This window comes from Lissotriton vulgaris, chromosome 7 (assembly GCF_964263255.1).
Source record: "Lissotriton vulgaris chromosome 7, aLisVul1.2, whole genome shotgun sequence".
Lineage (NCBI taxonomy): Eukaryota > Metazoa > Chordata > Amphibia > Caudata > Salamandridae > Lissotriton > Lissotriton vulgaris.
Window position 1 is genome coordinate 806,958,527 of NC_141695.1, and position 24,967 is coordinate 806,983,493.

At 47.7% G+C, this 24,967-nt stretch overlaps 1 protein-coding gene across 2 annotated transcripts in view; it reads left to right on the plus strand.

The window, feature by feature from the left end:
• USP36 (ubiquitin specific peptidase 36) overlaps positions 1–24,967 on the plus strand; it is a 726,079-nt gene that overhangs the window by 619,957 nt on the left and 81,155 nt on the right. For both annotated transcript variants that reach the window (XM_086931077.1, XM_086931078.1), the window contains exon 16: positions 21,133–21,735. In XM_086931077.1, the coding sequence (XP_086787203.1) occupies positions 21,133–21,735 (603 nt within the window). The remainder of the gene's footprint in view (positions 1–21,132; positions 21,736–24,967) is intronic.

Genomic DNA, 24,967 nt, shown 5'->3' on the forward strand with positions numbered 1-24,967 from the left:
CAAGAAAGTATTCTCCTCCCTGAGTTTGGGACTGCGGTCAGTCAACACCCGCATGCCTCTTGGCCCGCTACACCCACTCTCTGTGGAACGCGGACGTGCTGCCACAATGTCCAGCAGAGGTCCAGACTAAACTCACCCAAGCCCTTGCGGAGGGTCGAGATGCAGCACGGTTTTCTATCTGGTGTGGGCTGGATACCACCGACTCAATGGGCAGAGCAATGGCAACGACAGTGGCGATTCGTCGCCACGCCTGGTTGAGGTCCGCCAACTTATCGGCCGATGTCCAGAACACTCTTATGGACATGCCGTTTGATGGCCGTCGCCTTTTGGGCGACAAGGCAGACCATGAGCTTTAGCGCTTTAAGGACTCCAGGGCTACGGCCAAGTCCTTGGACCTCTCGGCCCCGCGCCAGCAAACGGGTGCCTTTTGCTCCTTTCAGGGCCAAGGAATGGGCGCTCCCACACGTGCTGCCAGCCACGCACCGCAGACTAACATCTAACACGGTGGCGGCCGTGGAAACCGCCGTGGCGGAGGTTGGGGACAACGGCGAGGCCAGTCCACACCTTCCCCTGCAGCATCCGCCTCTAAAGCCTCCTAGTCCGTGCTTTCAGGCCCATGTGACGCCAGTGGGGGGGTCAGGGTTCACCATCACCACTTTCACTGGCGCACTGTCACTTCGGACTGGTGGGTTTTGCCAATTGTCCGAAGGGGCTACTCCCTCCCCTTCGAGACGACCCCTCCAGCCATGCTACCACAATTCCACCGCGTGTCGGGGGACCACTTGCAACTTCTGCAAGAGGAAGTTACGCCCTCTTGGCCAAGGGGACCATCGAGCGCGTTCCTGGGCCGGAAGTAGGGTGTGGTTGTCACTCCCACTACTTTCTGGTACCCAAGAAGGGCAAAGGGGGCCTACTCCCTATTTTGGACCTACGGGAACGTCAACTCGTTCCTCCGGAAAGAGAAGTTCAAGATGCTGACACTGGCTCAGGTCTTAGCTGCCCTGGACCCAGGAGACTGGATGGTAGCATTTGACTTGCAGGACGCTTATTTCCACATTCCCGTTCTGCCGGCTCACCGGGGCTACCTGCGGTTCACGGTAGACCACGAGCACTTTCAGTTTACCGTGCTCCCCTTCGGCCTTACCAGCGCCCCACTGGTGTTCACGAAGGTGATGGCGGTGGTCGCAGCTCATCTGCGCAGGTTAGGGGTTTCAGTCTTCCCCCAACCTCGACGACTGGTTGTTGAAGGCGGGCTTGCCCTAGGCAGTCGTACGCCACCTCGAGACAACGGCAGACCTCCTGCACCAGCTGGGGTTTTCCATCAATGTGCCGAAGTCACACCTGTGCCCCTCTCAGAAGCTCCTCTTCATCGGAGCGGTTCTTGACTCGGCGCAGTTTCGGGTTTATCCTCCCGAACAGCGGGTTCGGGATATTCAGGCTCTGATTCCAATCTTTCAGCCTTTATCCCGGGTCTCGGTCAGGTTGACGCTGCGGCTTCTGGGGCTGATTGCCTCCTGCATCCTTCTGGTGCATCACGCCCGGTGGCGGATGCGGGCTCTGCAGTGGGACCTGAAGTTTCAGTGGGCCCAGCATCAAGGCAACCTGTCCGACCATGTCCTGATCTCGGAGGGCACTGCGAGACAGCTGCAGTGGTGGCTCACGGACCGCAATTGGGTCAGCGGCAGGTCCCTCTCCTTACCCCAACCGGAGCACGTAGTTGTGACGAACACGTCCCTCCTAGGTTGTGGAGGCCACATGGGAGAGGCGGAGATCAGAGGCCTCTGGTCTCCAGCGAAGTCCTGGCTCCATATCAACCTTCTGGAGCTGAGGTCGATTCGTCTTGCACTGAAGGCATTCCTCCCCTCTGTCCGGGGGACCATAGTGCAGGTGTTCACGGACAACACAACCGCCATGTGGTACTCCAACAAACAGGGCGGAGTGGGGTCGTGGACCCTCTGCCAGGAGGCTCTGCGCCTTTGGCAGTGGCTGGAACATCAGGGCGTGACTCTGGTGGTTCAACACCTGGCAGGTTCTCTGAACGCCAGGGCGGACGAACTCAGCCGGCGGTGCATGATGGATCACGAATGGCGTCTGAACTTGGACGTGACACAAGGCCTCTTTCATTGGGAGAGCCTTAGTTAAATCTATTTGCCACAGAAGAGAACGCGCAATGTCATCAGTTCTGCGTGTTGGAATTTCCAAGGCGGCACTCTCTCGGAGACGCTTTTCGACGCAAGTGGAGTTGAGTTCTGTTGTACGCCTTTCCGCCTATACCACTTCTGCCCAGAGTGCTGAAGAAGATCAAGCACGACCGGGCCCAAGTTATCCTTGTTGCTCCGGACTGGGCATGAAGGTACTGGTATCCCGAGCTACTCAGTATATCTGTCGGTCCCCCGGTTCGTCTGCCTCTTCAGGAGGACCTTCTTTCGCAGCAGCAGGGGACGGTCCTCCACCCGAACCTGTCCAGTCTCCACCTACATGCTTGGAGATTGAGCGGCGACAGTTGAGGCCATTTGACTTGCCTCCTGAAGTCTGTACTGCGATTCTGGCAGCCAGGCGTCCCTCCGCTTAGTCGGTATACGCAGGTGGAACAGATTTCTGGCATGGTGCACAGCAAAGGCTATGTATCCTCTCTCTGCACCTCTTTCTGAGGTTCTTCTCTTCCTTCTTTCTCTTGCCCAGCAGGGCTCTGCTCTGGGCACTCTCGAGGGCTACCTTTCTGCCCTTTCAGCCTTTTTAAGGCTACCTGATCAGCCATCTTTGTTTAAGTCCCCAATTGTAAATAGGTTTTTGAAGGGCATCACCCACATGTTCCCCCCTGTTCCATTCGTGATGCCTCAGTGGGACTTGAACCTTGTTCTTACCCATCTGATGTGCGCTCCCTTTGAGCCACTTCATAACTGTCCTCTTCGCCTTCTTACTCTGAAGACTGCCTTCCTGGTTTGCCATCACCTCTGCCAGTAGAGTGGTGAGCTCCAGGCTCTTTCTTCCAAACCTCCTTTCCTTTCTGTCCATCCGGACAAGGTTGTGTTGCGGACAAGACCCTCTTTCCTGCCCAAGGTTGTCTCAGCCTTCCACAACGGGCAGTCCATCACCTTGCCCACCTTCTTTCCGCCTCCGCATCCCTCAAAGGAGGAAGAGCGGCTCCACCGTCTGGACCCAAAACGTGCGCTCTTGTTTTATCTGGATCACACTCGCCAGTTCGGGATGGATGACCAACTCTTTGTTGGTTACGTGGGCGCTAAGAAGGGACGGGCGGTACACAAGCCGACCATCTCTCGGTGGGTCTTGTTGTGTATCAAGGCATGCTACTCCTTGGCTAAGAAGGAACTTCCTGTTGGGCTGAGGGCCCATCCCACTCGGGCCACGGCGCCTACTACTGCCCTGGGTCGTGGAGTCCCCTTGCAGGACATTTGTCAGGCAGCTACGTGGGCCTCGCTGCACACGTTTGCAAGACATTCCTGCCTGGACAGTCGGGTCCGGAGGGGATGGCTTCTTTGGCCGTTCCGTCCTCCAGGACTTTCTGGTGTGTTTGTTGGTTCGCAGACCCACCACCGGGGTTGGTATTGCTGGGTTATCTATTCTAAGGTAAGGAATCTAATACTAACCTGTTTCTTTCAGATGAACAAGTTACTTACCTTCGGTAACGTTATATCTGGAAGAAACAGTAGTTAGTATTAGATTCCTTACCGCCCCACCCATCCTCCCCATTCTGCGAACCGATATCTAGGGTTAAGGTCATTCCCTTTCAGGGCCCTAGTTTCATGGCACCAGTGTTGGTTTTTATCATGGCTCTGCGTTTCTGGCGCGGAAAAGCTGTGTATAAGAACTGACGTCAGCGCGCGAGGGCTGCGTCTAAGTACTCCGGCGACGTCATCCCGGCGCAGACGACAGATGCGGAGCCGCAGACGACGCCTACCGTCGCGCAGGGGTACTGCTACGCAAACGTTTCCAGATCCAGTCTGACGTCTGGGGATATTCTAAGGTAAGGAATCTAATACTAACTACTGTTACTTCCAGATATATCGTTACCGTAGGTAAGTAACTTGTTCGTTATAACCAATAGACCTGCTTGCATCTCCAGAAAATGCAAAGTGCCCATAATTTGCATCCAGGTTCTCACACCCCTATCCAAAGGCAATGTCCTATGGATTAACTGATCAGGAATATTTTCCTACGCTTTTCCACTTCTCCCACTACTTCCATTAGTGGTAGTGGTTAGGAAACTCCGGCAGACCTCCCTTACTTAGTTCTAGTAGCTCCAACATGGGTGCATCAGCCATGGTTCTCCACACTACTGGAACTCTCTCTAGTCCCACACAAGAAGATTCCCCTCATGAAAAATCAGGGCACAATACGACATCCCAATCCCAAGGAAATACCTCCTGCAATTTGGCTTGTAAAGTCATAGAATTTGGATACTTAAATTTATCTCAACAGTGCATGGATATTGTTAAACAAGTGCGTAAACCTACAACTAGACAATGCTGCAAAATGGAAAAGATTTGTTCTGTACTGCCAGCTGCAACAGGTTAACCCTCTATGTGTACAAATACAAAAAATCCTGTTCTATTTGTTGCATCTCCAAAATTCTGGTCTAGCATACACCTCAATATGCTTACACTTAGCCGCCATTGCAACTTACTTACAAAATAGACAACACTTGTCTTTATTCAGGATACCTGTGATTAAGGCATTCATGGAATGACTTTAGTCATTTACACCTAAGGTTCCATTAGCACCAATATGGAAACTTAATATTGTTCTAAGAAGACTAATGGGACCTCCATTTGAACCACTACATTCCTGCCAAATTCCATTTGTATCTTGGAAAGTTGCATTTCTAGTCGTTATCACTTCACTTAAACGTTTTAGTGAGATCCAGACACTATAGAAGAACCACTTGTCCAACTACACAGAGACAAATTAGTCATTTGGACAAATCCAAAGATTTTACCTATAGTAGTTTCTCCTCTTCACATTAATCAGTCAGTCGAGTTACCGGTTTTCTTTCCACAACCAGTCTTTTGCAGAAAGAGCCTTACATATACTGGATGTCAAACAAGCTTTAATGTACTACATTGACAGCACCAAGCCTTTTAGGGAGAATAAGGAATTATTTATTGCTTTATCACCTCCTCACACTGGAAATGCTATCTCAGAGTGAAATTTTAAGAAGGATGGTAAAATGTATCCAAACTTGTTATGCTAAAGCTAAAAGATTGTTACCTGTAACTACTAAAGGTCACTCTACTCTTACAGTAGGGGCTTATAGGGCATTTTTAGGCAATAGTCCTCTATGACGAATTTTGCAAAGCAACAACATGGTCCACACCACTCACCTTCACAAAGCATTATTGTATGGATGTACTTGCATGTCAACAGGTCACTGTTGGCCATGCAGTACTAAGGTCTTTTTTTCAAACAACTACTACCCCCAATGGATAACCACCGCCTTGGGAGAGCGACTGCTTTACAGTCAATGCACAGCTAGTATATCTACAGTACACATGCCTCAATCAGATTGTTACTTATCCTGTATGCACCTGTTCTTGGCATGTAGTGCTGTCAATTCACATGCGCCCTCTTTCCTCCCCGGAAACCTGTGTGGGTCGCAGTCTTTTTTCACTAATCCACATTAATTGCATGGACATCACATTATTAATACTTACTACAACTCCATTCTCACCCACCTGCGGCAAAATAATCTAAAGATGGAGTTGATACCCGAGCGTACTATCACCAAAGGGAGGAGCCATCACACAATCTTGTGACTCGAACAAAAACTTCGAAGAAAAACCACTTGTAATCATCCAAGCTCAACACTGACAGACTTATGCACAGCAAGTGCATCTACAGCACTACATGCCAAAAACATATGCTTGCAAGGTAAGTAAATAATCCTTCCATGTGGTATTGTCTCTGTGCTCCTCCACAAACTATAAGATTCAGTTTGGGGTCCCTCTGAGATCTTCCTTGAGCCCTTCACTTTTTTACATGTATGTCTGCATTTTTAGCAAACGTTGTGAATTATAGGTCGTCACTGATTTCCGAGAAGGCGTCTACCTATTCTGCCATTGGCTACATACATAGTTTAATGAGAAACTTCGACCGTGCCAACAACTAATTTCATATGGTAGGTATGTTATAGTTGAGACTAGTGGGAGTAGGTGTATGAGTGGTTGTGTGGGTGTGTGAGTGGTTCTGTGGATGATATCATCAGTGATGCCATTTGAGATGGCATCAGTAAAGTCACTGACCAAGGCATGAGTGATGTAATATGTGAGGTTATAACCAATGTATTGTGGGAGCGTAAGCTATAAGTAATCTCAAGTAACTTTAACTCCTTAATTTCACTGGTTTTGTATGAGTGAAATCTGAGCCTACCCAAAACGTCCCTGTAACCTTTGTTTTTTTTCAGTGAATTTCTAAGATTTTTCCTCTGCTAAAGACTCTTCACCCCTCTATCTCTTCTTATCTCATCCCAAATGTCCCCCTACTATGATCTCCAAATGAACCCTTTCCATCACCCTGTTCAATCCAACTAACAGACTCGCATGTCCGCAGCTCACACTAATTCATATTTTCCTATACTAATCGACCACTAATACTTTTGGGGTTCTCGAGTAGAGTCCTACTTGCCGAAAAGCGCTATGACTCCTCATCAGGGGTACTAAGCGCTATATAAATACATTTACAATATGCAGATGACACGCAATTGAAGTAGTCTCTGTCCTCAAGTAAGGAGAGGGTCCTTCTGAAATGAGGCAGTGTATGACCTCCGTGGAAAATGGATGAACTTGAACTGCTTTGAATTAAATACCAAAAAAACTCAGCCTTTAATTGTGTCAAAAAATGTCTGGCTTGGGGACCTCACAGGTAGCTTGATGCTCTGGGGCAACCTCTGACTCGGAGTCAGCAGTAAAGAGCATTTAGGAATTTGGATAGATAGTAAGCTGTTGTTTGAATTCTGTGGAAGAATTCTCTATGCAGAGGATCATTTTTCAGGCTTTGATCATCTCACCCCTAGATCACTGTAGTATCTTGTATCTAGGCATTATCAAGGCTGATAAGAATGTTGCTGTAAAATTGCTGGATCATCCACCCTAATTGCACTCGATCTCTAAACAGCTACGGAACCTGCACTGGCTCCCTTTAGAGAAGCGCATTCAATTCAAGACATTGTGCCACTCTTCGTCTTCCTAATAAAACAGGCCCTCCTATTCCCAGCTCTCTTCTACAGGTCTCTCGTCCACCTAGATGTCTTAGATCCTCTGACCTTAGTTTGCGTGGGGTTCCTCTGCCAGGGTGAGGTTGGGTGAGTGGAGGTTCCTTATGGGAATGTGGAAGGAGACTCTTTCATTGAGGTATTTGGATCCTATGTTTTGGAGGGATTTGTAAATGTGGGCGGGTAGTTTGAAGGTTACTCTCTTAATGGGGAGCCAGTAGAGGTCTCGTAGGTGCGGTTCATGTGTTCATGTTGTGGAAGTCTGAGGACGAGCCTGGCTGTGGTGTACTGGATGGTTTGAAGCTTGTGCAGCAGGGTTTTGTTGATTCCAGCATAGTGGGCGTTACCGTAGTCCAGTCCTCTTGTTATGAGTGCATGGGTGACTGTCTTTCTGCATTCGAGGGGGAACCACTTGAAGATCTTTCGGAGGATGCAGAGGGAGTTAAAAGATGTCGAGGTGAGGGCATTGATCTGGCGGGTCATGGTGAGGGAGGAATCTAAGATGATGCCGAGGTTCCGGGCGTGGTCCGTTGGGGTGGGTGGGTTTCTGAGAGCAGGGGGCCTCCAGGAGCTGTCCCACACTGTGGGGGAGGGTCCAAGGACGAGGACCTCGGTCTGCTCCATGTTCAGTTTTAGGCAGCTGTCACTCATCCAGGCTGCAACGTCTTTCATTCCTTCTTAGAAGCGGAGTCTGGTGTCTTCAGGGTTCTTCGTGAGAGAGAGAATGAGCTGGGTGTTGTCCACGTGCGATACTATGCTGAGCCCATACTGTCTGACGACTGTGGCGAGGGGTGCCATGTAGATGTTGAATAGTGTGTGGCTGAGCAAGGATCCTTGGGGTACTCTACAGCTGATCTCTGAAGGTTCGGAAAGGAAGGGAGGTAGTATGATCTTTTGAGTTCTCCCGGAGAGAAAGGAAGGGATCCAGTCGAGGGCGTTTCCTCGGATCCAGGCGTCATGGAGTCTGGCTGCCTGAGAGCGGTGCGAGACTGTGTCGAAGGATCTTATCAAAATATATGGCGGTTGTTGCAGCACATCTCAGGAGGTTGAAGATATTAAACGAACCCTATCCAAACAGTTGGCTAACAAAAGCTTCAAGGTATCAGCAAGCATGCTAAAATTGCCAGATTGCTGCTGCTGTTGCCCTCATCAGACTGGGACTTCCCAGTACAGTCATTACCTGGGAGCAGTTTTGGATATGGTAAATACAAAGGTGTCTCCTTCAGAAGAGAGATGTTTATCTATTCTTCAGAAGTTTTGCAATCTGAAGAAGACAGCCTATCCAGCAGCAAGTCAAGTATCATCTCTGCTAGGATCAATGGCGGCCTGCTGCTTCCTGGAGCCAAATGCATGCCTGAACACGAGATCTCTGTAACAAATGTCTGGAGGATCAGTGGGACCTGCTTTCTGGAAAATGAGAAGTCAAAGTGACCCTAACAATGAGCACAGAGTAATCACTCAGCTGGTGGTGTCTTACAGAGAACCACAGACACCAGTAACAAATTCCTTCCCTATCTGTTTGAGGTTCTCCTACAGATCACTTCGCAAAAAACGGTTGGAGGAGGGTCCAAGGTAAGGTTTAAAGACCAGTAAGGATTCAGTCACCAAACAGTAACTCAAAGAACAACAGAGAAAATCCTTGGGTCTGTGGTACCAAAACAAACTGACAGAGGCACTAAATGTTTACACAAAAGACCTGGGGGGAATCCCTTTCAGAACGAACTCCCTCACCCACTAAAGGTGGCATGCTTCATCATCTTGCCGGGAATTCCTAGTCCCGCCAAGGGCTACAACTCCCTCTCTGAGAGGAAGAAGTTCAGTGATGTTTTATTACTACTCTATTAGGGATATACTAAATCCAGTAGATAAGAAAAAAAAACGAGAATGAATTTGGATGAGGGCGCAGCATAACAAAAAATAACACTGTGGGTAGTAATGTTGAAGAAATCGGTTTGTTTTTTTTGCTTGTTCCCGTTGCCAGGATTAACATCCGTGCACCTCCGGTTGCAGCTTATGTACCACTAGGGGTACCGACGACCAGAGTGGTGCCCCCTTCCCTGAACAGTCGCCAGGTTGGGGTGAGGCTTCTTATCCATACACCACTGGTACGACCAATAAATCTTAACTGAAAATAGCAGGATTACTAGTTTTGTATTTCTGTATTTCATCACTTTTTCATTCCTATTCAATATTTTCACAGTAGCATTCTCATAGGTCCTGACGAAACCCTTGACACCAGCCGGGTTTCCCTGGCTGAAACATATAGACCATTTTTCCTCCGACACATGCTGTTTTAAATCCATACTGCAGGTGCAATGTTTGCTCACTCAGTGCATCAGTATTTGCCTGTTGTAAGTGGCATAAATAACAAGTCTTACTAAAATCCAGTTTTTCCATTTATTAACCTTGGAAGATTGAAAAGGCGTGTGGACTCTGACTGGATTCAAACTCAGGATCTACAGGTCACACGCAAGTCAACAGCATGCTTAATTTGCTAAGCCATGTTGCTGACATACATATCTCTTAGCTTGGGTAAAGAACCCCAGAACCTTTGTGAAACATCTTTCTGAGAACAACATTTCTTTCTAAAAGTTATTTTTTTGTCTTTTTTTATTCAAGAAATGGGGTCAAAACAGCCAACTTCCCTGAAGAGCAGTGAAAACTAAGTCTACTCAAATGTCTGCTATCTGCACCACAGATCCGAGGACAGAAAACGTTTAGTAGTTTTATTGATTAAACTGACACTCCCACACATGGGATGGTCATGGAAACTACTTGCGTGTGCTAAACCTGGCTAGCTAGGTTGGTGTCGATAAAAATCACTTTCTTCGAGTCCAAATACAAAAAGTTGAGCAAGAAGGGCCCTCTCTGACACTTCATTGGTGTATTAGAATTAAGGCACCATCATCACTCCATTCAGTAATGAGAAGCTTAATCCATTGGTTCTTTGCTCAAAGTCTAAACAACCTTCCCCAATTGAATGTAATACTCTGTGTCTAGGCATTTATTGTGAACAAAACTGTGTGAAAATGTGAGGCTCCTTTCTCAGTGTCACATGCTTAGAACAAAGGGCTGCATGCTTCTATAGAGCCAGTATCTTTGTTTTTACTGGTCCGTTTCAATAGGCCTCAATTTGTTAATGGCTGTCAGATGACGTGGTTGGCTCCATTAGGTGCAGAGCAGCTGATAGTGTCTGTAGCTTTTTTAAAGTATGGAGACATATGTCATTACATTACAAATTATGTTATGGGAGTTTCATTGTGGGAAGCTAGCTCTGTATATATTATATCAAAGTATGGCATTGTGGGCACATTTTCCAGTGGATCCCCAAAGGTAGGCAGAGGTAACGGTAGATAGTACCTTACACTCTATTTGTGGTAGTGTGGGTGAGCAGTAAGGCTTTATTAGTGGGTAGTGTTAAGCATTTATTGTATACACTCGGACAAGGATTAATGTCACACACTCAAAGACTGAACTCAGACCAATTTGATTGTATAAAACTATTCTTTCGTTGTATTTTTATTTCTAGAACCAAGCCAGGCCTGGTACAGGTAAGTATGGTTGTACTTATCAAGAAAGATTGTTAAAAAGCAAGCAGGATGAAGGATGACTTTTCTTACAGTTTTGTAAAAATGGGCAAATACAATTGTAATTACTATTGGATTACTTTTGAATACATTTCAGGATTACTTTTTCTACTCGGTGTGATATGCCTAGATATCACACTGAGACATTTCCTGGGTAAAAGGTAAGTCAGTCAGGTTTTCTAAACACACAGTTCCTTAAGTTTTCATACAATTTCCAGCTCAACACAAAACTTTTTCCACATAAAAACAGTCAATGCAGTCCTATGGGATAAAATCAGGGTATCGTTTAAAGGGAATTGGTCTTGGGAGTTGGGTTTCTGGGTTTAGAACCTGTGTTCCCTCAGGGTTAAGTATGCACTAGAACACCCTCAGCGGCATTAGGGTGGCGGGTGCAGAGTACGGAGGTCCAATGTTATCCAGTTGGGAATAAGGGGCCTCCGGTTGGTGGCTGCTCACAGGCACGCCACTTGGATGTGGGAGCTAAGCTCCTAGGGTTTAGCTCAGGGCAATGGTGGATCCGAGTTGGCACATAAGGTGCACCCACAGCGGCACAGGGGCGGACGGGTGCAGAATGTTGATTTGGCATTGGGTGCACTGTTTTCAGTGGGAGTTGCAGGTTTTAGATTTTGGCTGCAGGCTAGGCCCAGGAAGTCTCCTGGGAGGAACCGACCGCTGAGCCAGTAAGTTGGAGGGCTCGGGACTTAGGTGCACCTCAGGTCCTTTTCTCCAAGGTAGCTGGATGCAAGGGTGTCTTTTGAGGTGGATTTCACCTTACCAGGCCACTTTGGGGGGTCCACCCTTGGTGGACTCGGACTGCGGAGCGCTGGGAGACCTCGCTGGTACCGGTGGGCCACTCTGACTCGGGCCATAGGCATCTGGTGCAGTGGTGGTTCGAACAGAGCTGCTGTTCACAGGAGATTCGGTCTTTGTTGAAGGCAGTCAGTCCTCTCAGGGGTTCTCGAGGTCGTTTACTGGAGAACAAGGCGATTTTTGGTGCAGTTACTCTGGAAACTGCAGATGGGCCGGTAGGGCTGGGGCCTAGTCAGTTCTTCTCTGCAGTCTCCTCTGCTGGGCGACTTCTTTAGTCCTTCGTAGGTTCCAGGAATCTGTCTTGTTGGTTCAGGGATGCCTCCTAAATACTAGAAGACCTAAGTTCGAGGCATGTGGGCTGCTGAATTCATATCTGTGCATAGATCGCCGCCTAGTGTTGGGTCCGGATGATTGCACATTGTTGTCCTGGAAGAGTCTTCGAAGTATCACGAGATAGGTGGCTCCTCCCCTGGACTACAGTGCGCATGGGCATCCTCTCCATCCTCAGATTGTTTTTTTCCGCCATTGGGTTCGGATGTTACGATCTTAGCTCAAGTTAGGAAAACTTTCTACAAAGCCAAAAGGCTTTCGACAGCGTCGGTATCGTTTCGTTCGGTACCAGTAACTTTGCTTCGAGAGGACATCGAGGAATCAGACGGTTTTTCTTTTCACACTCGAACCGATCTTCGATCTACAATGGAAAGAAGCCCATTCAAGAGGTGTCCACTTTGCAATGCAAAATACCCGCACATCGATGTCCACCCGGTGTGCAACAAGTGCCTGTCCCCGGATCACAACGAAGCCAACTCTATGGCTTGTGCCCGGTTCAGGTCAAAGAAAACTCTTCGGATTCTACGCGCGGCTCGATTGGAGTTGCAGAGATCAGCGCCTGTTCCAGAAAACATCTTCGGGACCGAAGACGAAGAGGTCGTTGATCTGGAGGATCGGGAATACCACTCAGATAGGCGCCGAGTATGACGCCGAAGACGAAGAGGTGCTAGAAGAAGACGAAAACATAGTCTAAGAGGTAGGAGACGACGCAGAGGCCCTTGGGGCCTTAGAAGATAGCTCGGGCGAGGAGCTAGGCCCAACCGGCTATACGGGGGATGACGATGATGCACTCAATAATGCTCAGGTCGAGGGATCGCCACATGGCCTTACCCGAGATCTACAGGCTCGTTCTACAGCCCCGCATAAAGGCCCGGCTTCGAACATTAATAAAGAGCCATTGGTATCAAAACAGCCATCGGTCAATCCTAAGAAATCGAAACCGAAGCATCGCTGCCAAAACCGAAACCAAAAGTGCAACTAACTCTAGTCGGCTCCAAGGCCTCAAACCCCTCGGAGCCGAAGAAACAGAAAATGGCCGTCGATGCCGAAAAGCTCAAGATGATCATCGATCCGAAGGTTGGGGCGCCAAAGACCAAGGTCAAGGCTGTCGAACCAACAAGGCCGACGCCGAAAGGAGTCAACACACACAAAAGACTCAAACCGAAAGAAGGGATCGATCCTCGGTCGAGGCCTGCGGACAAGATGAAGACTAGCTCCAAGGACCCTGTCGAGTCAACGCAGCCGAGTTCATTCATAGCCAAGGAAGTGTCGGAGTCACTCCAACGCATCAAAGATAAGGCTACAGCGGTCGGGCCGAAGAAGGCCCCAACACCAAAGCTGGTCGGAAACGTTCAGACCGCGTCGACACCAATCAAATTCGGGTTGCCACCCACGATACGTCCGAAGATGTTCGAACCAAAAAGAGATATCGGAGCCATTAAAAAAGTGTCGACGGAAGTGGAGGCTACAGAGGAGCCTGAAGAACAGGAGTCGAGGCAATTCATAGACTCGGAAACTGGTAGACTGTCCATATATAAAAGGAAAATAATACCAGAAACACCCATGGAGTCATAAGATTCCCTTGAAGAAGAAGAGGGATTCAACAACATCACCAGCTCTTGTGGAACCCCTCCATTCCTATGGGCAAGCACCTCAGAATTTTTCACCCACATACTCAGATGTGGATGCAGGGGATGACGAAAATGAAGATGACACTTATCATGTGGACACTGATCCCGATGATCAAAACCAACCATGGGCAGACCCGGCTGACCCAAGGGATCCGCAGACTGCCCCTGACACACATGTATACAGTGTGAAAACATCTTCTACTGAGGACACTACTGCCTTCAACGCCCTTATTGAGAGAGCAGCAAGTAACCATGACGTCGAGCTACATGCTGACCCTGTGGAGGAAGACTTTCTGGTCGACACCTTTTCCACTTCAGAAAGAACAGTCAAGACCCTGCCCATGCTAAAAGGGGTCCTTAAGCATGCTGGTGACATTTTTAAGGAAACCACTAGGGCCAGGGTGTTAAACCCAAGGATTGAAAAGAAATATAGACCGGCACCTGTGGACCCTACTTATATAAGAGGACAGTTGCCATTGGACTAATTAGTTGTTTCTAATGCACGTAAGAGAGCAAACTCCCAGACTACAGGTGATGCTCCTCCTCCTGACAGAGTCGAAAGTACTGGAAACTTCAGGAAAGAGGGTGGCTGCGCAGGCAGCTAACATCTGGGGCATTGCCAACACTCAGGCACTCTTAGCCAGATATGACAGGTCCCATTATGATACCCTTGAGACACTGTTGCAACACCTACCAGATCAGTACAAGGAGGGGGCAGAACTACTTATCCACCAATGCTTCCATCAAGTGCGCGCTAGACGCAGCTGACACTGCAGCCAGGGCCATTAACACTAGCGTTATGTTAAGGAGACATGCCTGGTTGAGAATCTCTGGATTCAAACCATAAATACAAATTTCTATCCTCAATCAGCCAGTTAACCCGGACTATTTATTTGGACCTGAGGTTGACACCACCCTTGAAAAAATTAAAAAAGACACAGAGACTGCAAAGTCTATGGGGGCTCTGCAGTCACAGCAGTTTCGGGGTGGCTCCTTTCGTCGCTCCAATACTAGGGGCCCTTCAAGAGGCCAATCCACACAACAGACACAGTACAATAAAGGAGGTACACAATCCACCTACAATAAGAACAACCGGGGTGGATATCATGGAAACAACATCAAGGGAAGAGGAAAAAGAAACAACAGTTCCAGATCCTCTGCCAATAACAAACAGTGACGCCCTGTCACTGCCCCCCGACCATATAACACCTGTCGGGGGGAGACTACTGCAGTTCCTGCCAGTCTGGAAATCCATCACCACAGACAGGTGGGTGAGGGACATTGTTCAGTACGGGTATTGTCTGGAATTAACATCCACTCCACCCAACATACCACCAAGACACCGTCCTATGTCCGCAGAGCACTTACACTTATTGCAGCAGGAGGTCGTCGGCATGCTGCAAAAAGGAGCCATAGAGCTCGTGTCTGTAGAAGACCAAGGCTCAGGGGTGTACTCTCTGTACTTTTTAATGCCCAAAAAGGACTGGTCTCTCAGACCTATACTAGACCTCAGGCCTCTAAACAGTTACATTCTGTCAGAGCAGGTTCTGCCGTTACTCAGTCAGGGAGACTTCCTCGCAACACTGGATCTAAAGGATGCGTATTTCCATATACCCATACACCCATCACACAGACAGTATCTCAGGTTCACTATTCAAGAACAACATTATCAGTTCAAAGTCCTCCCTTTCGGAGTACCTACGGCACCCAGGGTGTTCACAAAGTGTCTGGCGACAGTGGCAGCACACCTAAGGAGACAGCACATACATGTCTACCCTTATCTGGACGACTGGCTTATTCAAGCAAAGACGGCCCAGCACTGTGCCAGCCACATGTTCCACACCATTCATCTTCTTCACAGTCTGGGATTCTCGCTGAATTATCCAAAGTCACATCTTCAACCCGCCCACGTGCGACAGTACCTGGGCGCGACAATAGACACTCTGGCAGCCAAAGCTCAGCCAAATTCAGCGAGGATAAACAGCATGCAATTGCCGATACAAAAATTCAGACCTCAACACTCGCTTCCAGCAAGAGTGTTCATGCAGTTGATAGGCACGATGGCCTCCTACATCTTCATAGTCCCGCACGCGAGACTACATATGCGTCCGCTTCAGGAGTGCTTGGCAATTCAGTGGAATCAGGCTCAAGGACAGTTAAAGGACCTAGTGTTGGTGAGCGGCCGGGCATACAACTCTCTGCATTGGTGGAACCCACAAAACCTTTGCAAGGGCCGACCGTTCCAGGAGCCTGTGCCACAGATTATACTGAGGACGGACGCATCTCTCCAGGGTTGGGGAGCTCATGTACTCCACTACACAGTGCAGGGACTATGGACAGCACAGCAAAAGAAGATGCACATCATCCTTTTGGAACTGATGGCAATCTTCATGGCGATGAAAGCATTCAAAGTATACTTGTGCAACAAGGTCGTGTTGATCCGGACGGACAACATGACTGCCTTGTACTACATACAGAAGCAGGGAGGAACACACTCTCCACAGTTGTCTCATCTGGCTCAGAGCATGTGGAAGTGGGCCATTCAGAGGAACATCTTCCTCATGGCGGAACACCTCCCGGGCAAAGACAACCAGATGGCGGATCTGCTCAGCAAACACAGACACCAAATGCACGAGTGGGAGATACATCCATCAGTACTCCAGCCATACTTCCAGCAGTGGGGTCATCCAGAGATAGACCTATTCGCCACAAGGGGAAACGCAAAATGCCAAAGCTTCGCCGCCAGGTGCCCACATCCGCAGTCACAGGGCAATGTGATATGGATGAACTGGTCAGGCAGATTTGCGAACGCTTTTCCCCCAGCGCCTCTTATACCGCTGGTGGCACGCAAGCTAAAGCAACACTCGATGACACTCATCCTGGTTGCTCCAACGTGGGCACGCCAGCCATGGTACACCACGCTAGTAGAACTTTTCGTGGTACCGCATCAAAGACTGCGGCTAACAACCAGACTTTTCACGCAGAGCCATGGCGAAATTCAGCACCCAGATCCGCAACAGCTCAACCTGGTGATCTGGCTTCTGAAGTCTTAGAATTTGGCTACCTCAACTTGCCACCAGAATGTATGAACATCATCAAGGAGGCAAGGAGACCCACAACCAGAGCATGTTATGCGGCTAAATGGAAAAGGTTTGTCATATATTGTAGCAATAATGACATTGACCCACTGGATGCATCTATTCAAAATATTATCTGTAATTCTTGCACTTATACAGATGCAATCTGGTATACAGTTCCATTCGTATACATTTATCCGCAATAGCAGCTTATGTTCAAAACAGGCAGCACCTCTCACTATTCAGAGTGCCTGCCATTAAGGCTTTTCTGGAGGGACTCAAAAGAGAGATCCCTCCCTGACACCCACCTTCACCTGTATGGAACCTGAATGTGGTCCTAACCAGACTGATGGGACCACCTTTTGAACCTCTACACTCTTGTGAGATTCAATTTCTGACCTGGAAAGTTGCTTTCCTAGCAGCCAGTACCTCACTAAGAAGAGTTAACGAACTCCAGGCACTAACCATTCAAGAGCCATTCATACAGGTCCATTCAAATAGGGTTGTACTACGCACCAACCCTACGTTCATGCCCAAGGTGATTTCGCAGTTCCACATGAACCAAACATAGAACTGCCTGTTTTCTATCCTAATCCAGAAAATGTCGCAGAGAGATCTCTGCACACATTAGACGTCAAAAGAGCTCTTATGTACTATATAGACAGAACAAAGGATTTCAGGAAAACGAAACAACTGTTTGTTGCCTTTTCTCCACAGCACAAAGGCAACCCCATTTCCAAGGCAGGAATAGCCAGATGGATAGTTAGGCGTATACAGATTTGCTACGCAAAAGCTAAACGCACACTAACCATTCCTCCAAGAGCACACTCCACACGTAAGTTAGGAGCATCCATGGCTTTCCTGGGGAATATTCCTTTAGAAGAGATATGTAAGGCAGCCACATGGTCCACTACACATACATTTACGAAACACTACTGTGTAGATGTGCGTTCAAGACAGCAGGCAGCTGTAGGACAGGCTGTTCTAAAAACTCTTTTTCAGACTGCTGCAGCTGGCACGGGCAGCCGCCGCTAATAGGAGGGACTGCTATATAATCTATGCACAGATAGGAATTCAGTAGCCCACATGCCTCGAACCGAATATGCTACTTACCAGTATGCATCTGTTCTTCGCATGTAGGGCTGCTGACATTCATATCGCCCACCCTCCTCCCCGGCGCCTGTAGCAGCTGTAGCATTCAGAATTACTATGGAGCATGGACATCACTCACTGTATTACACTCCATCTCTGCCACAATGGCGAAAAACAATCTGAGGATGGAGAGGATGCCCATGCGCACTGTAGTCCAGGGGAGGAGTCCCCTATCTCGTGATACTTCGAAGACTCTTCCAGGACAACAATGTGCAATCATCCGGACCCAACACTAGGCGGCGATCTATGCACAGATATGAATGTCAGCAGCCCTACATGCCAAGAACAGATGCATACTGGTAAGTAGCATATTTGTTTACGGCATTCAATTACCATAAAAAGACCAATTGCTGGTTCCTTGATGGCCAACGTCTGGATCAAGTACAAAGCTATAAATACCTGGGAATATTAATGGATGACAAATGCTCTTTCAAAACTTAGTTAAAGGCCATGCGAAGAAAAGGGACCACGAAGTATTCATCATTGAATTCACTGAAGAGACGGCTACCCGACTTTACGCTTGATCCCTTCTTACAGGTCTTGAGGACTAAATTGCTGCTGACATTGACATACGGGAGTGGGGCCCTAAAAGGTAAAGATGAAGCAGTTTTAGAATTCATAATAGCCAACTCATAGAGAGCTATTTTCCATCTCCCTAAATATGTCTCCCCGGCTCAAATCCGGCTAGAATTCGGGATTCAAAGACAAGCGGTGGAAAGAAGGAGCACCTACGTTGAACGTTAGCATAAAATCCGAAATGCTGAGGCAGGATCTTTAAATTCCCACCTTTGTAAAGCCCTGCACAATCGAGAAAAATGTTCATCAAGGGATTATTTGTTTGAATCGATTGAGCTACTGGGCCTGTCCGAACTCTGGGCCGTTCCAACGGATCATCTAACCTTTAAAAAAGCAGTGAGAAAAACATCATCTGTGCTATCAGTTTCAGAAGACAAAGCAAGTCTTACTAAAAAGGCACACGGCTGATAGTGCTCAGCGACTATGTAAGGCCAAAACCCCAAGCCTACTTGAGTGCTGGAATTAGGATAAGCAGAAAGGAAAGCTTTCTAAGGTTGCGCGTGGGGGTAATTGCGATCAAACCCCATCTTCCACCATGGGAAAGGAAAGGGGGCACTCAGACTTGTCGTCTAAGCGGAAGAGGGAAGGAAGACATCATCCATGTCATCTGCAACTGCCCCAGCTTAAAGGACATAAAATGCATCTTGTTACGTTCTTTCTTTAGGTATTATGGTATCTGGACATGTAGGCAGGCAGTGAAGATTTGCTTTAACGCCACTGACGTCCAGCTCAATTGTCGGCTAACAACATTTTTTGAGTTGCCAACGAAGAGACTTAAAACCCTGTTGTTACCCGAAAGACGCTAATAGGCTTTTTAAATGTAATATTAACTCTCCATCTTGTTTTAGTCGTACTTGTACTCTAATCGTCAAACCTCTAACTTGGACAATGGACTTGGTTAAGCTGTGCCGTTTGCCCTGAGAAGTTGTGGCAGTTATTGTCAGTATTATTTAAGATGTAAGAGTCTACGAGAATCTCCTTTAAAAGCAGCTACATTGTATAAATTAGGAATATGCAATTGACGATCTTGTTTTATATTATATGGTTTTTAATTGCTTTTAACTGTATTTATCTGTGGACAAATGGGAATTTTTTTGTTATGTATTTTCAAAAATTGTAATTAATCAAGCACAAAATAAATATCTATCTATATTTAGGGTGCATTTTAGAGGTCTTGAGGTCAGTAGCCAGTGGGCTACTGACCTTAGGGTGACTACAACCTTGGTGTGCTCAGCCCATGAGGGGGAGTGGGCACAATCTCTAATGCTGATTGGATAGTGCTTGCCATCTGCTAGATGTTGAAAAGTTGGCTTAACCTCACCCCGCCTCCGCCACCTGAGGGGTTGGGTTGGTAGAGGTGGGCACACCTTCTGGGTTGCCCTAATTTTTCCCGCCTGTCTTCCCTCCGAAAAGGGGGTGAGACAGGAAGGGGGCCTGCTCCTGATAGCAGGAGAGGCTGGGGGTCGGGTTACAAAGGCAGCAAGGCCTTTTTAAGCTTTCCACAGACGGCTTTTCCTGACCTGGGGGAGGTGGGACCACCTCCACCAAGGAAAGGCTTTGTTTCTGGGGCCCAAGGAGCGAAGTTTCCCTCCCAAGAGGTCCAGAAACAGTGGTGGCAGTCTGGTGTTTACCAGTCGGGGAACCCACCAGAGACTGGTTGTTTTTAGGAGGCATCTCTAAGATGCCCCTGAGTGCATGATATAATAAATCCCACACTGGCATCAGTGTGGGTTTATTATGCTGAGAAGTGTGCTACCAAACTTACCAAAATTCAGTAAGGCCATTATGGTGCTGTGGAGTTTGTGATGATAAACTCCCAGACCACATACTCTTTATGGCTTTCTTGCACTAACAATGTCCAAGAATGGACTTAGACATTGAAGGGGTACAGTGCTCATGCAACTGTTCCCTCACCAGTGGTATAGTGCACGCAACTAGAGGGATGTCTTGCCTATAATATAGACAGTGGGTTGCAGGCACGGCCCACAGGTGTGTGTGCCATGTTGACTCTTCACTTTTCTCTGCACCAAAACACATGAGAGAGAGAGTTATTGAGATTGAGAGAGAGAGTTATTGAGAGAGAGAGCGAGATATTGAGGGAGAGACATTGAGAGAGCGAGAGAGAGACATTGAGAGAGCGAGAGAGAGATATTGAGAGAGCAAGAGAGCGACATTGAGAGAGAGATTGAGATATTGTAGGAACTATGAGGGTGGCAACCTATGTGCTGCAGCCCTTAGAGGCCTTTCCTGGTCACAGTGCCCATGGTACCTTTTACAAAGGACTTACAGGCCAGAGAGGTGCCAATTGGGGGTACAAATGTACAGTCTGGGGTTCGAACACAGGCTGGGAACATGATTGGCAAAGACCCAAGGCCCATCAAGTCAAAGTGCATCAGAAATCTGGCAAGTGTGTGGGGGGTACTGCAACAGAAACCAACTTTCCTACAGTAATGTCTATTATTATTATTAGCAACCTTGCATTCCTTCTTTGAGCACTAAATAAAAATATAGATTTAAGGATTTTGTATACTTTTTTGCTGTAGTTTGCATTAAAATTGTATTGTTTCACAAGAGAATGTGTTTGAAATCTTAACCAAACTCACATTTGTCAATATTGGTTATGTTTCTCAGATCTTGCATTTGTTTACTCGTCTTGCCTCCCTAAGGACTGACAATATTTGCTTTTTTTCTTTTGTCACCTCAGGCTTGATTGTACATATTCCTTTCTCATTTTTCTCTAGGGATGTCTTGCTGTCTTCAAAATCACAAAGTCCACTAAAGTTAACAGCTGCCTGTCCTCCTAGTACACAGTTTACTCAGTCCTTGGATATAGCCTTGATAAACCAGGTATTAGGATCACCTAAACCTCATCATGCTGCCATGCCCTCATCACCATCTTGCCTTCAACCTGGACCTGGTTTACATGGGACCGCCAACATGGAAACTAGTCTTCAATCTCCTGTCCACTTACAAACAGTCTTCCAGAGTCCCCATGGACAGCAATCTCCAGCACCCTCCTCAAAAAAAAAAAAGAAAAAGCACAAGTTAGGAGAGACCTGTACCATGGTGTACTGTGAGAGTAATGTTAAGACACTGTCAAGTCCAGATACCCCAAGGAAAAGAAATGGGGACCCCGAAAACTATGACCGGCCCCGCCACAGGGAATGTGTGACTTCCCATTTGGATCACAGAGAACCAAACCTGGTAGAGGATAATCTGCTTGGAGAAAAAGTGTTCTCTGCAACTGCCATCAAGCACAAGAGGAAGAAAAAACGGAAACCAGATGGAGAGCAAAGCGTGGAGCCTAAGATTGACTGCAGCCTGAGGGCAGCGGCCTTAGTTGGGTAAGTCTGGAGCTGGTCTCACTCCCTAATCAATATGATTTTTATCCTTATGGCTCTCATTGTGGTTGTATGAGTGCGCAAAGTATTGTTCATGTCTGACTTATTTTGTCTGTGTGTGCGTTCATCTAGGGGTGGCTCCTCAGTAATTTCGTATGAGCGCCACCCCTGGTAAAAGGTGGGGGGAAAAAAGGATAACAGCATTTTGTTTTTGCATCCTGTCTCCAGCTGTCGTTGTGAGTCTTCAGCAGGGTGGGGTCAGAAAATCCTCTTGTGAGAGGCATGGCAGGGAGAGGAGTCGTAGCCTCTCAAGTGTGCATGTCAGTTTGGCCTGCTGTTTTAGACTGTTTAAACTGTCATGCGCATTTAGGTTTCTCCAAACTAGCTGTGTTGCACAGCCAGGTTGGAGAAACACCACAGTCTCCCAGGCACTGTCTGAGCAGCAAACCAGGCTCCTCAGACCAATCCTAGCGCTTCTCACTTGCTGGGACTAGTGTTTCCAGTCTGAGAGAAGCGCCTTGATTGGTATCTGGCAGCCTGCGTGGTATGCAGCCGGAGTTGAGGCTCGTAAAAGAGAAGCAAGATGGCGGCCGTCAGAAAAGCAGGTAAGTGCAATTAGAATTTTTTTTAAATTCAATTTTTTGTTATTCCCCCTCTCCCCTGCCCCCCACCAAGCAATTCGAGCTCTTCCACTCCCATCATGAGCAGATGCCAGGTACAGATTGGATTTGGGTGGTGTTCCTTCGGGTTTAGGGTTTGAGAGGTTGGTGTTCTACTATTTTAATGACTTCTATTTTTACAGATTTTTGAAGGTTGCTGTTTTTGGTGTCTGAATTCTTTTTTACTTATTTGCAAATGGTCGCTATCCCTATGTAGTGCTTGTTTTCTTTGAGCTTGCAGAACATTTTCCTCCACAGTTACCCCAAATGCTGACACAACTGCCACTCCTTTATTGGGAGATTCTCCATTATCCAGTATTGGGGTATCTTTCATAGATTCACATGCCTGAATCATTCCCCGTCGTCGAGGCGGGAGTCCCACGGTAAATAAAAAAGCAGTGCCAAAAGCACTTTGCAGTAGTAGGCCCTAGAAAAAGGCCTGAGGCCTATATTATAGTAGCCTATCTACCTCATTATGCTAAAAGACCCAAAGTCTTTGCTCCAACCAATCAGCTCACAGCACCCTCTAGAACCTTCCCTGCAGAGCCAGCTCTCCTCAGATTTTCACCGCACGTCGTGTGGAAGGGAGTCTCCCTGAGTCTTGACTCAGTTTTTTCTTCAAGAGCTTCAAGATGTCTGACAAGAAGGCCTTGTTCAGACCCTGCAGAACATGCGAGAAGAAGAGGGTCCATGTGGATGACCTACACAAGGACTGCATTTATTGCCTGTATCCCAAGCATGAGGCAAAAACCTGTAAGATCTGCATTACCTTCCCTGCCAAGACCTTAAGGGATAGGGAGGCCAGAGTCCTTTTGTGGCTTAAATCCTCTTCCAAGGATGATGACGACAGAGCCTCTACCTCTAGCAAGAGGGCGAGGTCTCAAGAGGATAAGATAAGTGAGGGGAGAAAGCATGTTAAGACCTCCCACTCTACTTCAGGCTCTTCACAGAGATCCAATCATTCTGTCTCTGGAGCCTCAGCCACCAACGATCCGGCAAAGAAAACTGTGAGTAAGACTTCTACTGTCTCCTCTCCAGTGACCACTGTCTCTACTTCAACCTCTTCTTCTATGGATATGATATCCACTACATCTATTACTACTCCGATTGTGTCTACAAAAATTAGTATTGTGACAAAAAGAACTCTCGTGGACGACTCGTCGACGAAGACGCCATCATCATCAAAAAATTTGTCATCTAAGAAGAGCCCGTCGACGAAGTCGTCGACGCCGCCGTCGACGACTGCCTCGTCGACGAAGAAAGCATAGACGTCTATCCCGTCGACGACGAGCCCGTCCTTGGTTACCCCGTCGACGACCGTCCCGTCGACGGTGGCTCCATCGACGACGAGTCCATCGACGACTGTCCCGCCGACGTCGAGCCCGTCGACGACAGTCCCGTCGACGGCAAGTCTATCGTCGACGATGCCCTAGTCGTCGATCTCGTCGACGATAAATCCGTCGACGACGGCATCCTTTCAGCAAGTAGATGCACCTTGGTCTCCGGGGTCATCAAGATCGATGGGATCAGCTTTACTAAGACCTACCACTGGGAATCAGGCCTTTTGTACGCCAATAGCGACAAAGAACTTTCAACTAGTGTCTTATAAGAGACAACAGGGTTCATATATATCTCCACTTATGCCTTCTCATCTTCTAGAAACTTATGCTGATGATGAAGAAGATGATGATGATGATGATGAGGGTGCTTTTGGTGTGGCACGTCACCCATCCGAGCTTGTCATCAAGTGCCAAGATGATGATGAAGAGGATTCATACGCTGAGCACTACTACCAAGAGGATATCATAGTGCCTCATTCATTGGAACATCAGAGAAGGCCTAGAGTCCCGGAAGTCACTCAGTTGCCGCCTAATTTGATACAGGATTTACAGGCTATGCTGGCGGACTACAAGCAGCGTTTTCCACCGCAAGTACCTCAATCTGATACTGTAGCTCCTCCTCGGCAACAGCCACCGGTTTCTCCAATTGTGGAAAATCCGCAACCGGTCTTGCCTCCACACACTCCGGATACGTCATCAGAAGAGGAGGTAGAAGATGGAGAGTTGCCTAACATACCTTCATCAGACCCATGGGATGAATATGTTATACCCATGCCGTCCCCTCCAACTCCACAACTTTCAGATTCACCGCTTGAAGATGTAGGTGGTTTTCACAACCTGATGCAGAGGACATCAACCAGGTTTAAGCTCCCGGTTACAGTGGAGCAAACGGAGTGTTTTCTCCATGACTTTAAAGAGGAAACAAGAAAGATATCTAGAGCCATTCCCATAATTGAGTTTATTTGGAAGGAAGGCATAAAGATAATGAAAAACCCTGCATCTGTGCCTGCTGTGTTACCCAGAATAGAAAAGAAATATCGTGCTCCGCTCTCTAGTCCGGCGTGCCTTATTGGTCATCCACGCCCGGATTCGGTAATCTCTCAGGCGGCGCAGCAAAGGTCAAAGAACGCAGCTACCCCTATTTCTACTCCACCAGATAAAGAGGGGCGACGATTAGACCTTATTGGGAAGAAGTTTTCCACTATGGCTGCAGCATCCATCAGGATAGCAAATTCA